Source organism: Leishmania major, chromosome 8 (assembly GCF_000002725.2).
Source record: "Leishmania major strain Friedlin complete genome, chromosome 8".
Lineage (NCBI taxonomy): Eukaryota > Euglenozoa > Kinetoplastea > Trypanosomatida > Trypanosomatidae > Leishmania > Leishmania major.
In genome coordinates, this window is record NC_007249.2 from 126,731 (window position 1) to 140,031 (window position 13,301).

A 13,301-nucleotide genomic window follows, 5' to 3' on the forward strand; every position below is an offset into this window, starting at 1 on the left:
GAGCGTTCGGCCCTCTCCGATGGCCTCCGCCACTGCCCCTTTTATGAGCACGTTCGTATGCGTGTGTGTGCGTGTGTGTGTGCCCGTCTCTGCGCCACTCGTTCTCTCTCTCTCTGCTGGGGGCGTGCTCCTAAGATACGAAACAGAAGGTATGCGTGTGCGCAAGACCGAGCCGCCGCGCTGCGCTTGTCGGACGTCTCCTTCACGTCGGCTTGACGCTGTTCACTGTTGTGTGGGCTGCCGCTGGTCCTCTGCCTGAGCGCCTCTGCGCACGTTGCGTGTCTGGGTGTCTGCGCCAGCATCTAACCCCCTCCACCTCCGTCTAGCTCCCTTGACCCCTCACCACTGCCATAACGCACACACATACACACACACACACACACACGCGCAGCGCCCTCCACCGCCTTCTATGCCAAGCGCTTGCTCTCACGGTGGCTCTCCGCGCGTGCACATTGTGCTCTCTCTTTCTCTCGTGTAGTTTGTCTGCTTATCGGCACTGGACCCCCCCCCCTCACACACACACACACACACACACACACCACCACCACCACCACCGCAGCCGATCTCACCTCACCTCCTCCCTCGCCTACCCAGAGAGACACACATACACGCGCACACAGCGACAGTGACGCTGTATCGTGACGTTTTTTATGTTTTCTTTTAGCGTCGTTTTCCTTTCTAATCATCCTTGCTGTAGCTGTGTTGTTCGCGGAAAGGGGCGAGTGCAAGAGCGGGAAGAGGGGACGACCATCGCCGAGGCCGATAAGCAGATCGCTCACCTGCACACGTGCAGCTCCTGCCCGCCCGCCTGCCCGCCTCTCGCTGATACGCTCATTCTTCGGAGCTCGTCACAGAGAGGGAGACCGAAGCAACGATACACTTCTGCTTACATGCAAGTCTCCTGCCTCCGCTCTGCTTTTTCTTGTGCACTTGCCCCTCCCTCTCCGGTATATGGGCGCGCGCGCACAAGCACACTACTGTCTCCGTAATCGCTTCTTGCCTGCTGTCTTCTTGTGTATCTGTTTCGGCCCTCTGCTCTCAGTGCACACACACACACATACATACATACATACATACATACATACCTGCTTGTGCAGGGTTGTGCGCGCGCCTGCGTGTGTGCGTGTGTCGCGGGAGTTGTTGTTGCCAGCGCTGCGGCGCTCCGCACGTTTCTGTTTTCGCCCCAGCGCGTTCTCTGGCCCTTTTTTTCTTTTTTTTTTGTGTGTGTGTGTGTGAGCCACCATGCCACGGGAGGTGGACGCGGCCTCGGCTTCCTGGTCCGGCGCCACCACCTTCCCTCGGACGTCCGCACTGCCGCGGCGGAGTCGGTCCCACAACGCAGTCCTCCTCGCCGACCATGATGGCGCGCTACTTTTTCATCCACACGGCAGCGCCGCTGAAGTCCGCCCAGGCGCAGCATTGCAGCAGCTGCCCGCTGTGAGCTTCGCCAGTGCCCTTTCCAGTTCTGCGGTGTCGTCGCGAGCTGGTCCGCTCTTAGCGGACGTGACGCCGACCGGCTCGCACACTGTATCCCCGCCTCAACCGGTAAAGAACGGGAGCGGCCACGCTCCCGCGTCACCAGCGCGATCGGGGAACGCGCTACACATGTTGTCCGCCTCGGCTCTCTCGGTGCCTGCCGCCACCCCGAGGGCGGCCAGCGCCACAGCCCCCACCGCCGCGAAGGGGCTCACGAGCGGCAGTTGGCCGTTTTTCAGCGTCGTCGACGGATACAGCATCTCCCCCAAGCTAGCCGAGCTGCTCCGCGCGGCGGCCACGCGGGAGGACGAGGATGCGCCGTTTCTGAACATCCCCGCCGAGCTGCTGTGGCTGGGAGGCTGCCGTGATGCACCCTCGGCACTACTCGGTAGGCGTGGTGAGCCGGGCACAGCGACCCCGCTCAAGGGCGTCGCGCGCGCCTCGCCGTCGTCCAGGGTGTTGATGTCAGCTGCTGAAGCGCTCATGGTGGACCCCGACGCACCCCGGCCTGGTCGACGGCGCTTGAGGTACAAAATCACGCCCGTGTCCCGCGAGGGTACGAGGGCGGCATTCGCATCTGCCACCCTGGGGTCCCTCACGCCGCTCTCCGGCAGCACCGGCAGCACCACGCCGTTCATCTCCCTTTTCACCAAGGACGACGCGGCGGCGATCGCCTCGCCCCTGGCAGTGGCGGGCATAACCGCAGTCCCTCCGTCCTCCGGCGGGGCAATGCTCTGCTTCGCGACTCCAAAGTCGCCACTCAGTGGCGCCGAGCCCGCAGCCACTGCCGCGCTTCTTCGTGGCAGTAGCTTCGCCACCACAGGCAGTCTGCGGTCGAGTGATGCGCCGTCTGCCTTGATGGCGGCGATCGTCACGGGCTCCTCTCACACAGGACCAGACGCGCTCCCGCCTCTGTCGCCCTTCACTCCCAGCGACTCCTACGGCGGCAGCGGCCAGCAAGTAGAGCTGCCCTTGTGCGGCTTTCAAGGGGTTTCTGCGTACAGCCACCACGTGCTTGAGCAGCACATGCCCGTCAGCAGTCGAGGATGCTCGTCACGTGCTGCGTCGGCAGCGGCGACGACGTCGCTGTTGAGGCTGGCGCGGCGGGCAGCGAGTGTTGCCAGCGCGCAGTCGGTGAGCGACTGCACGGATGCCCCGTACCACTTCGAGGATCTCTTCGGCTACGCAGCGGCGTCCTCTCTCGGCGAGGATGGTGACGTTTTACGTGACACACCGTGCGCCGGGAACTTTAGCTGCGACGTTTTCGAAGACGGAAATATGTGCGAGGCGGTGGGCGGCAACGGCTGTGACGAAGACAGCAGCTGCCGTGGTCTCATCCAGATACGAGGGAGGAGAGTGGTGGCGACGGGAGCTATGCCGTCTGCAGCGGGGTCGGCGTCGAGGCTGTCGCCGCGCCAGCAGCTGACACGCCTGCAAGGGCAGTGCGACGTGCACACCTGCGCCACCGCAGCCTTGAAGGCTGGCGGGCCAGCGGCGCGCAGCCTTACTGCAGCGCATGCGCCATCAGGGCGGACCGCAAGGCGGGGGCCCATGTCGCTCATGCACACCATTGCCGGGTCCGACTCGGTGTCTAGCTATGGCAGCGTAGTCGGCGGCTCGACTGGCCTTAGCACCTTCGCCCGATCCACACTGACGGCGCCGCAGCAGGTGCTGGCGTGGCCAGGGGTGCTGCCACGCCCACTATCGACAGAGACGCAGAGCGGCGCTTCTGGTAGTGACCACCTCCTTGGCGGCAGTGGCAGCGTCACCACGGAGAGCTCAATCAGCGCGCCGGATCTGCCTGTGTTCGTGCCCACGTCCGGCTCGGCCTGCTTGCTGGGGGCAGCCGCCTTCGACAGTGGCGCAGGTGGCAGACCGCTCCATCCGCAACTGGGTAGGCGCGCGGCGCCTGCGCGCAAAAGGGAACTGTGCACCGCAGCGGACACCATTGCAAGACCCGCACAGCGGCCCCACAGCTCTCACTGGCACGCTGGCGGGGACGGCAGAAGCGGTCGCAGCGGCGGCGGTAGCCTTCATAGACCCTTGAGCGATCCGCAAGGCGCACCTGCCGGAACACAAGATTGCATCAAGCAGACCCAGAGCAGCTCTGTCGCTGAGGGGCGCACGCGGAGCGCCGAGAGCAGCAGTGACGTCAGCGGCTGGGGACGGGTCAGCGATGGTGGCGAGGACAGCAATGGGCAGAACGCAACGAGTGGCGGTGGCAAGAATGGCCGCTGCCGCCCATGCTCGGCGCCGTGGGTGCGGCGCATCACTTGCCCTCCTCCGCTGCATCTGCGTAGCCTAAGCGGCAGATCGTGGAAGCTGGCGAAGACGCCGCCGGCAGCAGCAGAGGACAGCCATGCAGCGGACGCGCACGCCGGCGATGGTGGTGAGACGGGCTCGCGAGAAATCGAAGCCTTCGCGGCGCTGCTCCCACCTACCCCTAGCCAAACCTCTCCATCGCTGGCTCTCGCCACTCCCAGCACGACCGTCGCCGCGGTCGCGGAGGGCTCGCAGAGAGGCTGGCCTCCGGCGCACGGCAGCACGGCGCCGAGCCCCTCGAGCCGACGCCATCGCGAGGACAGGCGCAGCTACCACCAACACGAGCTGCAGCAGAACTGGCACTTCCGGTTGTTATGTGTATGTGCTCCGTATAGCGTCTTTGTGGTCCTGCTGGCGCTGACCACTTTTGTCGCCACCCACGTCGTCTCGGAGGGTGTCGGGTCGACCTCCCCCGGAGAGCGCCACACGTACGGTCTCCCTGACCTGGTTGCCTGCATGGAGAATGTCACCCTGCCGTCGACCCTGCCGAATGAAATCTGCACCTGCTGGCACATCGAGGACTCGGATCGGCCGCCGTGTGCGGCCGTGAAGTTCGCGGATCACGCCGAGTCCCTGGCCGCGCTCTCCTGCGTCTTCCCGACCGCCTCGGGGCCGCGGAACGAGGCGCATTGTATCCCGCTGCGTCGCAGCGACAAGCTCGGCAACCTAAGCGCCGTTGCCGCGGCCACGAAGCAGGCGGTGCCCATCACGGACAACGGCAGGCGCGACGACCGCGAGAGCGGGCACAAGCCGCTCGTCTCGAGGCCAGCGCGCCTCAGTGGCGAAAACAGCCGGATCGTCTTGCGAGGAGACAGAGACACGGTTCAGGCCACTCGCACTCGGCGCAGCACTACAGGCGGTCACCTTCCACCTTTCGCTGGCGAGCGCACGTTGTCGCGGCACACGAGACCGTCCGCCACCACCCCGTCGAAGCTCGACGAATCGACGCATGAGGATCTGCCGCGGCGGCGGGAAGAGAGCACCGCTGGTGCTGCCGAGGCAGGCGCCGCGGCACCGTTCGCGGACGTGGAGGTGCCCTCGGGGTACGCGTTCGGCGGCTTCGGCTACGCAACGCAGTTCCTTGCCGCGGCGTATCTGGACAGTGAGCACGCCAACGAGAGGAAGGAAGCAAACACGCCTGCGCGCGTGTACGCCATCGAACCAAACTTGCGCGACACGCTCAGCCCACCCTTCCCTCTCACCAAGGCGCCATCGGCGATGAGCGGCGACGGTGTCCCACGTATGGCACATGCGTTATCTATCGTTTACAGCTGGAGGAAGGCTATCACACGTGCGGACGGGTCCAACTCGCGCGTCTCGCGTTGGCGGATCGTGTCGGAGCCGTATGAGCACTGCAGCGGCATGTGCGTGCACCCTCTCTATGGGCGCGGTCGTGCAGAGTCGTCCTTTCTCTCATGTCGCCTAGACGCCGATGCACTGCTGCTCGGGTATTTAGAGTTGGATGCCGCGCGCGCGACGCCGCAAGCGCGGTCACGCGTAGCGCTGCTGGTTCCGCGTCGTCCCACGAAATCGTTGAGGCCCGATGCTGGCACACCCCGGCAGCAACGCGGCGGCGGCGAACAGCACGACTCGATGGAGGTCGGCATCTTCGCTCGGAGGTGGGTGATCCACTTTCAGCAACCGGAGCGCCGGTATAGAAAATTGTGCAAAACTCAGCCCACAGACGGGGATGACCCGCCGTCGAGCAACATCAGTGGCGCCGCCAGTGCGGATGATGATGCAGTAGGAGGGGATGAGGGGGCCGTGCCACCGGGTGGCGGGAAGGTGTGCTGGATGCCGTGCCTCTGCCCCGATAGCGGAGCGTCGGTGCCAACAATTCTCAACGTCAGCGACGATATTGTGGCAGCCGCATTGAGGGTGATTGACCTGCACAGCTGCACCGCTGACGTGCACCACCGCACGCAGGAGCCGGGTATCAACATCAGCGGCCCCGACGCCGATGTGGACGCCCACGGCACGGCAGCCTGTTTCTCGTGTGGCTCGCGGGGGTCGCTCAACACATCGTCGGCGTTGCCGGCTGCCCGGCAGTACGAGCGGCTGCTCGGCGGCGGGCGGCGCACCTTCGCGCCAGCAGTGTTTCGCGAGTTTCTCGCTGATGGCCAGGGGACGGCGGTTGATGTATCGTCGGTGCGTGTGAGCTCCAATTTCACAGCGATGGTGGTCATCGGTGCGGCGCCTCTGCGCCGCGGTCGAGGCGGGCGTCACAAAGTCGCGAAGCGCTAGGTAGCGGCGTGGACGACTGCCATCGTCACCGCTGCCGTGACGTACCTCGTGTTCGCAGGGCTTGCCTGCTAGTTGCATCTGCCTTTCACGTCTACTGTGCGTCAGGTAGAGGTCACGGTGGAGCCACATCAGCGCTCGAGGCACCGCAACTCCTCCGTGCTGTCTGGTCGAGACGACGCTGCCGGATCAGCATCCGAGCGACGACTCCACGTGGACAGCCTCCTCCTGCGACGATGCACGCCAGCAAGGGGGGGGGGCGACGCGGAGGATTCAGTTTGGAGCACGGGAGGCGGTTGTCTGTGCAGGCTGCGGCTGCTGGTGTGGCGGCCACAACCGCAGCAGGAAGACCTGTAGGCAATGCCGTCCACAACACTACCCTCTGCGCTGTACCTGACCACCACCCCCCTCACCCCCAACCACCACTACCGCGACTCGTGAAAATACGAAAGATTTCGCCGTCGCGGCAAGTGCAGTGTCAGCCGCTGCTGCAGACAGAGGCGCAGACCGCGAAGCAGCAGCGGTTTCTGGACCCGCGCTCCACACACACGCTCTCGCAGAGTCGCGTGTCCGCCCATGGGACGCCGCTCTCACGCGACGCCGCCACCCCGCGGGAGACGGCAGAGACGATCCTCGACAGCGCCCAATGAGTGAAAAGGCGAGGCGCCACCGCATGGTGACTGCAGCCGCAGCCCCTGCGAGCTCCACCCGCAGCGAGATGCCCCATCACGCGGCTCCCATTTTGATGGCAGAGGTGCTGGAGAAAGAGCGTCGTTGCTCTCGAGTCGATGGGGCGCTACACGCCTCCCACGGCGCGCAGCTAGCGCTGGAACTGTACGCGTCAGGCACCTGCAGTCGATGCTGAGCATCCACTTCCATATACTGTTCGCGAGTTCACGGTGGTGCGACACCTCCCAGAGGTTCTGGGAGAGGGGGCTGGACTCAGGTGCGCACGTACGGCGGGCACGTTGACGTCCTACTGCCTGCAATACTGAACGCTGGCTTTGGGTCTCGCACGCGGCTGAAGGGCCCTGCGGTGCTCGCCACATGCTGCGCGGTCAAAACCATCGACGGCATGTCCGCCCTGGTGCTGCGCTACTGAGATCTCCGCCGCGGGGGCTTGTGCCTCGAGGCTCGGCATCTGCTGTGTGTGCCGAAGTATAATGGGCTTGCGCTGTGGTTAAGACCATCGAGGGAGAGAGGCGGGGGGGGATGGGGGCTCCTTTGGGTGCAGTAGCGCCTCAGCGGGCTCCGCGTGCTCGTGGACTCTGTCGTCACAATGGGCATGGAGCAAGGCAATCCGAGCGTGGTGCTGTACGTACTGCTGCCAGGGTCGGTGCGGGTACCGTTGTAGCGCACCAGGTTTTCCTGCACCGCGACTGCGGCGACGCTGGACAGACCAGCTTGTGGACATACCACCCGTTACCGTATTTTGTGTGCCGCACGTTTCCATTCGCCACACGAGCGGGTGTCCGCGCGAGATACGGTGAACGTGGAAAGGCTCGCGCGAGCTGCTCCGCGTCACGCACGACAGCGCTGCCTTCCTTGAGACTCTGGACATGGGTGTGTTAGAGCTGCATCGAGTCGGGCGGCACCTCAGCTGGTACAACCAGTCGCCGTCCTTGCAGCGGCGCCATCCACGACAGCAGCCACCACATCTCGGCGACGGCGGCGTCGTTTGTCGGCTGTGGTCTGCGGATACGCTGTCTCGCTCACCGGCCCCGTCTCCCTTTTGGGAGGTACCGCCGGCCATCTCCGCGGTTGATGGAGTTGATGAGGGCCTCAGGTTTTATTGCGGGCGCCTAAGAGCTGCTAGCCCGCGAACCCTCCAGAGCAGGGAAGTGAATCGCGGCGGCTCAAAACGCTGACGGAGACGAAGCTGGTCGCACATGTCTGCATGTATTTGCGTGTGTGTGTGTGTGTGTGTGTGTTGGTGTCTGTCTGTGTGTACGTCTCTCTCTTTCTCTCTGTGTGTAACTCGCTCCTCCGTCTCTGCTCAGTGCATCGCCGCACGTCAGCGCAGCGCGCGCATGAACAGCCGTGACGAGCCGATCAGCAGCACAGCGAGACACCACAAGGAGCGAACCGCGGCGGAGGAGCAACCAGGATCGGCGGCACCACCAATCACAGCGCCAGGAGGTGGATGAAGAGAGAGAGAGAGCTGACGTGGCCGCGTGCCCTTCCTTGACGAATAAATTTACCGGTGACTAGCGTTACGTGAACTCTTCTGACGCTCCACTATCCTTCCTCCCTCGTCTTCACGACGTGGACGATGCGCATACGCACGGCAGACAACACCAATGCTCCCCCCCCCAACCCCCACCTCCCACCCCTGCTTCCCTATCATGCCTCCTCAGCTCTTCTCTTCGCTGTCGTCTTCACTGCGCCACCCTTCCACGTCGTCAGACGGTGCCACAGAGGATTGTGTTGCAGCCGACGTGGCCTTCCCCCCCCCGCTGCTGCTGGTGCCTTGCGCGTCCCGCCTTGCTGTCGGGATTGCATCTGCGTGGCTCTTTCTAGATACCCACACGTGCGAGCACACATTGTGGGGGCGCGCGCTGATCTGAGAGCGGCCATCCTCTTCGTGTTCCTGCCGCATCTTTCCTTTCAGCTCGACTGCCCACGCAGCATCGTGTTGTGCGACGACGTCAGCACTCCCTCCCTCCCTCCCCAGCGTGCTGCACCCTCCGCCACAATGAGCACGACGACGACGACAACGCAGTACACACGATCTGCGATACTAGCGTGGGCGAACGACGTGCTGGAGACGTCGTACGCCACCTTTCAGAACATACCGAGCTATGAGGTGGGCCTCTTGCTCTACGGCATCTTCCACGGCTGCCCCTCCAGAGGCGACGCGACGGCGAACCGCCGCGGCGACACTACCGACGCTGCCGCTGCCGCAACGGCGACGAGCAGTGTTAGTGTGCCGTTGCTTTCCGCGGCGGAGCTACACAGGCACCACGAGCGACACCACGAGACGTGCATGCGCTACCTTCAGCTTCTGCAGTTTCCATCGATGCCTCCCTCCACGGCACCCACCAATCCTGCTGCTGTTGTGCTGTCGGGGACGGCGGAAGCCTCAGCTCCGAGCCCTGGCAGCACACCCGCTTCACTTTTGCCACCTCTCCCAGATGGACACAGCGGTGCCACGTCTGCGGTGGCACAGAAGCGCAACGCCGAGCACGTTCTCGCGATGATCTGTGCGCTCAGCGCCGAGGAGGCGGAGCTGTCGCGCGCCGAGGCCAGCGAGACACGAACGAGTGGTGGTGGCCACACCGCCTCTGTCGTACTGCTGCTCGGGCCGTCGATGACCCCAGCAGCGTGGCTGGCCGGTAGTGCCTTTGTGGAGGAGCTGAAGCTATGGCGGTGGGTGCGGCTGATGGCGGAGCGGCACCGCCGTTCGGCCCGCGCCATTCGACGCGCCATCTGTGCCTACCTTCAGCACGAGGTAGGCGTCGCCGCGGTGGCGCCAGCACCCGCGAAGGATTCACAGACGGGTACGGCAAGCTGTGTCCAGTCGCGAGGTGCGTCGCCGGCGCCACGCTCACCCGTCGTCATGATGGAGATGAGCGACGTGGCTGAGGTGGAGCTAGGCGACGCGCGCGGCGGTCTTCTCCCTGGCAAGAGCACGCGAGCGTTCGCAGAAGATGAGTCTGGCGACACCGTGTTGCAGGAGATGAAGCGCATGCGGCCGGAGATGCTGCCGTCGACGTCACCGGTGCCTGTCCATGCAGTGGCAGCGGCAACCACAGCAAGGCCGGCAACGTCGAGTGTTACGCCGCTCGTCGACTCTGTGTCACCCGTGCACGCGCTTCTATCCCCCATCAAGGAAGTGGCAGCAGCAGGCGGTGCACGCACAGACGGTTGCAGCGCGACCGGCCTCAGCTGGACGACTTCAAGCAGCAGTGTACACGCCGCCTCTGAGGCAACCATCACTCCGTACGTTGCACAGGCAACAGAGTTACAGTCGGCGCTTCGCACTGCCCAGGCGGCTCTCCACAAGGAGCTAGCGCTGCACCGAGCACAGCAGCAACAGTGTCCTCTCACGCTGCCGACGTCGACGTCCGGGAGTACATCGGAGCGCTCCTCTGGCGGCGACGTGTCCGATGACGCCGGTGCCATGCACAAGGTGGCTCCGCTGCTGGCGCCAGCGACGAACGTGTGCGATGCGCTGGAGGCGTCGTGCCGTCAGCGTATGGTGAACACCGTTTGTGCCAAGACCCTCGGTGACCGAGGTGACTCATCACCGCTGTCGCCCGTCCCCGATACGCTCACGTGCGATGTGTGTCCGTCCATCATGGCGCACGCGATCCAGTGCAATCTCGCTGCCATTGACGACCTGGAAGACGTCCGCGCTCGTGCGATCGCGGCATGCCTCCGAAAGGATTCCGTGGCGTTGCTTGCCGCGCTTCAGAACATTGTATGAGTGTATTGGTGGAAAGGAGAGGGGAGGGCACCATAGCGGGGGCTGTCGTGGTGGCCTCTGTGAGCACGCGGCCTGCCAAGTCCTCGGGAGCCGTCGACAGCCACACCGATGCAGGCACGCATTCCTCGCTCGTCACCGTCTCGCGTGATTCCACGCTTCCCTCTTCCTGGTCGTCGTCCTGCTGCTGGTGCTGTTGTGTCGTGACGAAGTGAGCATGTCCGCCCCCTTCAAACGGACTCCAATATAGACGCGTGCACATGAACACACGCACGCAGACACACACACACACACACACACCGAGAGCAAGCGAGGAGGACACGCGCACTTCCATCCTCATCATGCGAGCATCCGTTGTCCGATCTATCACTCAGCTGTGTTTCCCTTCGTTGGGGGCTGCGTCAGACGCCTCTCCCTCTCTCTCTTTACGTGCCTCTCTCGCTTAGATATCGCAGTCAAGCGTAGCTCACGCGCTCTATGCAACGGACCTCTGCCCCTCTCCCACCTCCCTCCCTACTTTCCCGTGGCCGGAAGCGTGCGTGCGTGCGTGCGTGCGCCCTCCCAGCGTGCTTAGAACGAAGGGCACACGCACGCACAGACATCACCGCATACATCTCACAACGGGCATGCGGAGGGAGGGAGGGAGGGGTAGGGCAAGGAAGAAAGATCGCTATGCAAGACATGACGGCGTTGCGCATCGTAACGGACCGCACCTGTGTGCGCACCGTCGTTGAGCGCGCGCGCGTCGGCGCTCCCTCGTTTTACAGAGCGACGGTGGCGCGCGTCACGCCTAATGCGTATTCCTCCAGTATGCGTGAGGGCTGGGTGCGAGGAGGGTGCTGAGGGAGGAGGGCGGCACTCACTTGTGGTAACGCTGCCGCCATCACCATCCCTACTCTGCTGCGGATGGCCATCTCACGGCTGTGCGAGGCCCATCCCCTCCGTTCCTCACCCGAGTGTGTCACAGAATGTGAACCACATCCACTTACATTCTCGCACCGACCTCTTGCTCTTCTTGCCCTCCCTCTCCAGCCCAGCACAAGGCTCAGCAAGCCTCTCCCGCCGCGTTACCCCAGCCACAATCTATCTGTGTGTGGGTGGGTGTGGATGGGTGGGCTGCCCGCTGTGTACGTCGCTACCGTTGCTCTTAGTCTTTAGTCTCGTGTTATCCGCCTTACCGCGTCTCTTCCCGCGCCCGATCACTACGCGCACTAGCAGCAGGAAACAACCCGTAGCATCCATCTCTAGTAGTAGGACCACCTTCGTTGTAGCCGTCTTCACTCCCCCACCCCACCCCACCTCACCCCCACTCCGGGTTTGTAGCGCCCGCACGGCACACCTTTTGCCATCCGTAGCGGACGTCGCGCCACCTCAACGGCCTTGCCGGGTGGTCCGTCGGTGAGGCCCAAACGTGTTCGTTTTCGTGGTTTTTGTTTGTGTGTGTGTTGTTGTCCGCCAAGCTCGCGAATGATGCTGCGTCGTAGCTGTGGCACAGCCATCTTGACGGCGGCAACAACGGCGAGCACGAGCCCCCGGTGCAGTGCTCGCTGCATTGCAAGCGAGTTCAAGGACATCCGTCCACGAAGCGGTGGAGCCGCGCCGCCACCGTCGATCAGCAACAACGAGCCCATTCTGCCCATGGACTTCAACCCGCACATTGAGTGGTTCGAGTACCCGAAAGAGATTTTTGATCCCAAGTTCCCGTACACCCGTGAGGAGAGCATCCGCATGACGGAGGAATCGTGGGAGAGCACGATGGACGAGATGGCCAGCAAGTACGGCATGCGGTTGAACATGTCCTCGAAGCCGACGTTCTGGATGGCGTGGTTCATCATGTTCTTTTACAGCTGGTACACCCTCTGGGGCTGCTACCGCGCCATGGGCACAGAGCCGGGCTGGTCGCACTTCAAGAACGTTGTGCTGAACCACCCTACAGTGCCGGTGCTCGAGGAGGATGACATCTACCTCGATCAGTGGATGCGGCCCGAGATGCGCGAGAAGTTCAGCCGCTACGACCGCTTCTGGAACTGGAAGCCCCTGGTGAAGCGCGACGGTGCGAAGACGACGTGGTCGATTCCGATGCAGTACGCCGACGAGTCTGAGTGGCGCCACATGACAAGCCGTTTCTAGCGCTCATGTTTTGTTTCATGGCGTGAGTGCGCGCGTTGACGCCACGCACCAGCGTGCTTGCAGAGCCGCTGCGAAAGCAGGATCCAGGAAGCGCGCCAGTGACGACGCAGGCCCACACAGACACACACAGACACGTAGTGGACGGGTGGCTGTGCATGTGTTCGCCTCCGCTGGCAGTATGGTTAGGAGGCCCCTTGCTTGTCGCATGTATCTCGCCCTCTCGCTTGCCCCCTTTCTTAGCCGCGTCTGCTGGTGGTGGTCCGTGTGTGTCGGCTCGCTTTCGAGCTGCATGCGCATGGGTTTGGCATGTGCGTGTGGCCCGTTGCGGTGTTGCGCCCCTCCTTTTCTCGCTCACCGGTGTCCGCGTATGTGTTGTCCCTCTTCCCTTCCCTTCCCCCGCTTCGTCTGGCCTCCCTGCGTGCGCCAGTATCTTGCGTGCACGGCTTCTTGTCCTCCACCGCTTATTTTCATGATCTCGCTCACGCACGTCATGCAACCTGTCCTCATCATGTAGTTGCGCGCTGCCTGACCGCTTGCTTCGCTGTTCTCTCTCTCTCTTGCCTTACGGCGCGCATCAAGACGAGCACGACATACACACCAAGTGCCCTGAGCAAAACCGGGTGGCTCTCCGATATAACCCTTCCTCTGCTCCCCAAACACCATAACCACCACCACCACCACCCCTTCTCTTCCTCGCCGCGCGTGA

At 63.6% G+C, this 13,301-nt stretch overlaps 3 protein-coding genes across 3 annotated transcripts; all 3 read left to right on the forward strand.

Annotated features, from left to right (window-relative positions):
• Nucleotides 1–1,605: 1,605 nt before the first annotated feature.
• On the forward strand, nt 1,606–6,042 carry LMJF_08_0350 (conserved hypothetical protein; the record flags this gene model as incomplete). Its single annotated transcript, XM_001681012.1, has 1 exon — nt 1,606–6,042. One exon carries the CDS (start codon nt 1,606–1,608, stop codon nt 6,040–6,042), a length of 4,437 nt encoding a protein of 1,478 aa, XP_001681064.1.
• A 2,269-nt stretch (nt 6,043–8,311) lies between these two features.
• On the forward strand, nt 8,312–10,468 carry LMJF_08_0360 (conserved hypothetical protein; the record flags this gene model as incomplete). Its single annotated transcript, XM_001681013.2, has 1 exon — nt 8,312–10,468. The coding sequence occupies one exon, from the start codon at nt 8,312–8,314 to the stop codon at nt 10,466–10,468; it is 2,157 nt and encodes a 718-aa protein (XP_001681065.2).
• A 1,464-nt stretch (nt 10,469–11,932) lies between these two features.
• On the forward strand, nt 11,933–12,595 carry LMJF_08_0370 (conserved hypothetical protein; the record flags this gene model as incomplete). Its single annotated transcript, XM_001681014.1, has 1 exon — nt 11,933–12,595. The coding sequence occupies one exon, from the start codon at nt 11,933–11,935 to the stop codon at nt 12,593–12,595; it is 663 nt and encodes a 220-aa protein (XP_001681066.1).
• Between the last annotated feature and the right edge of the window lie 706 nt (nt 12,596–13,301).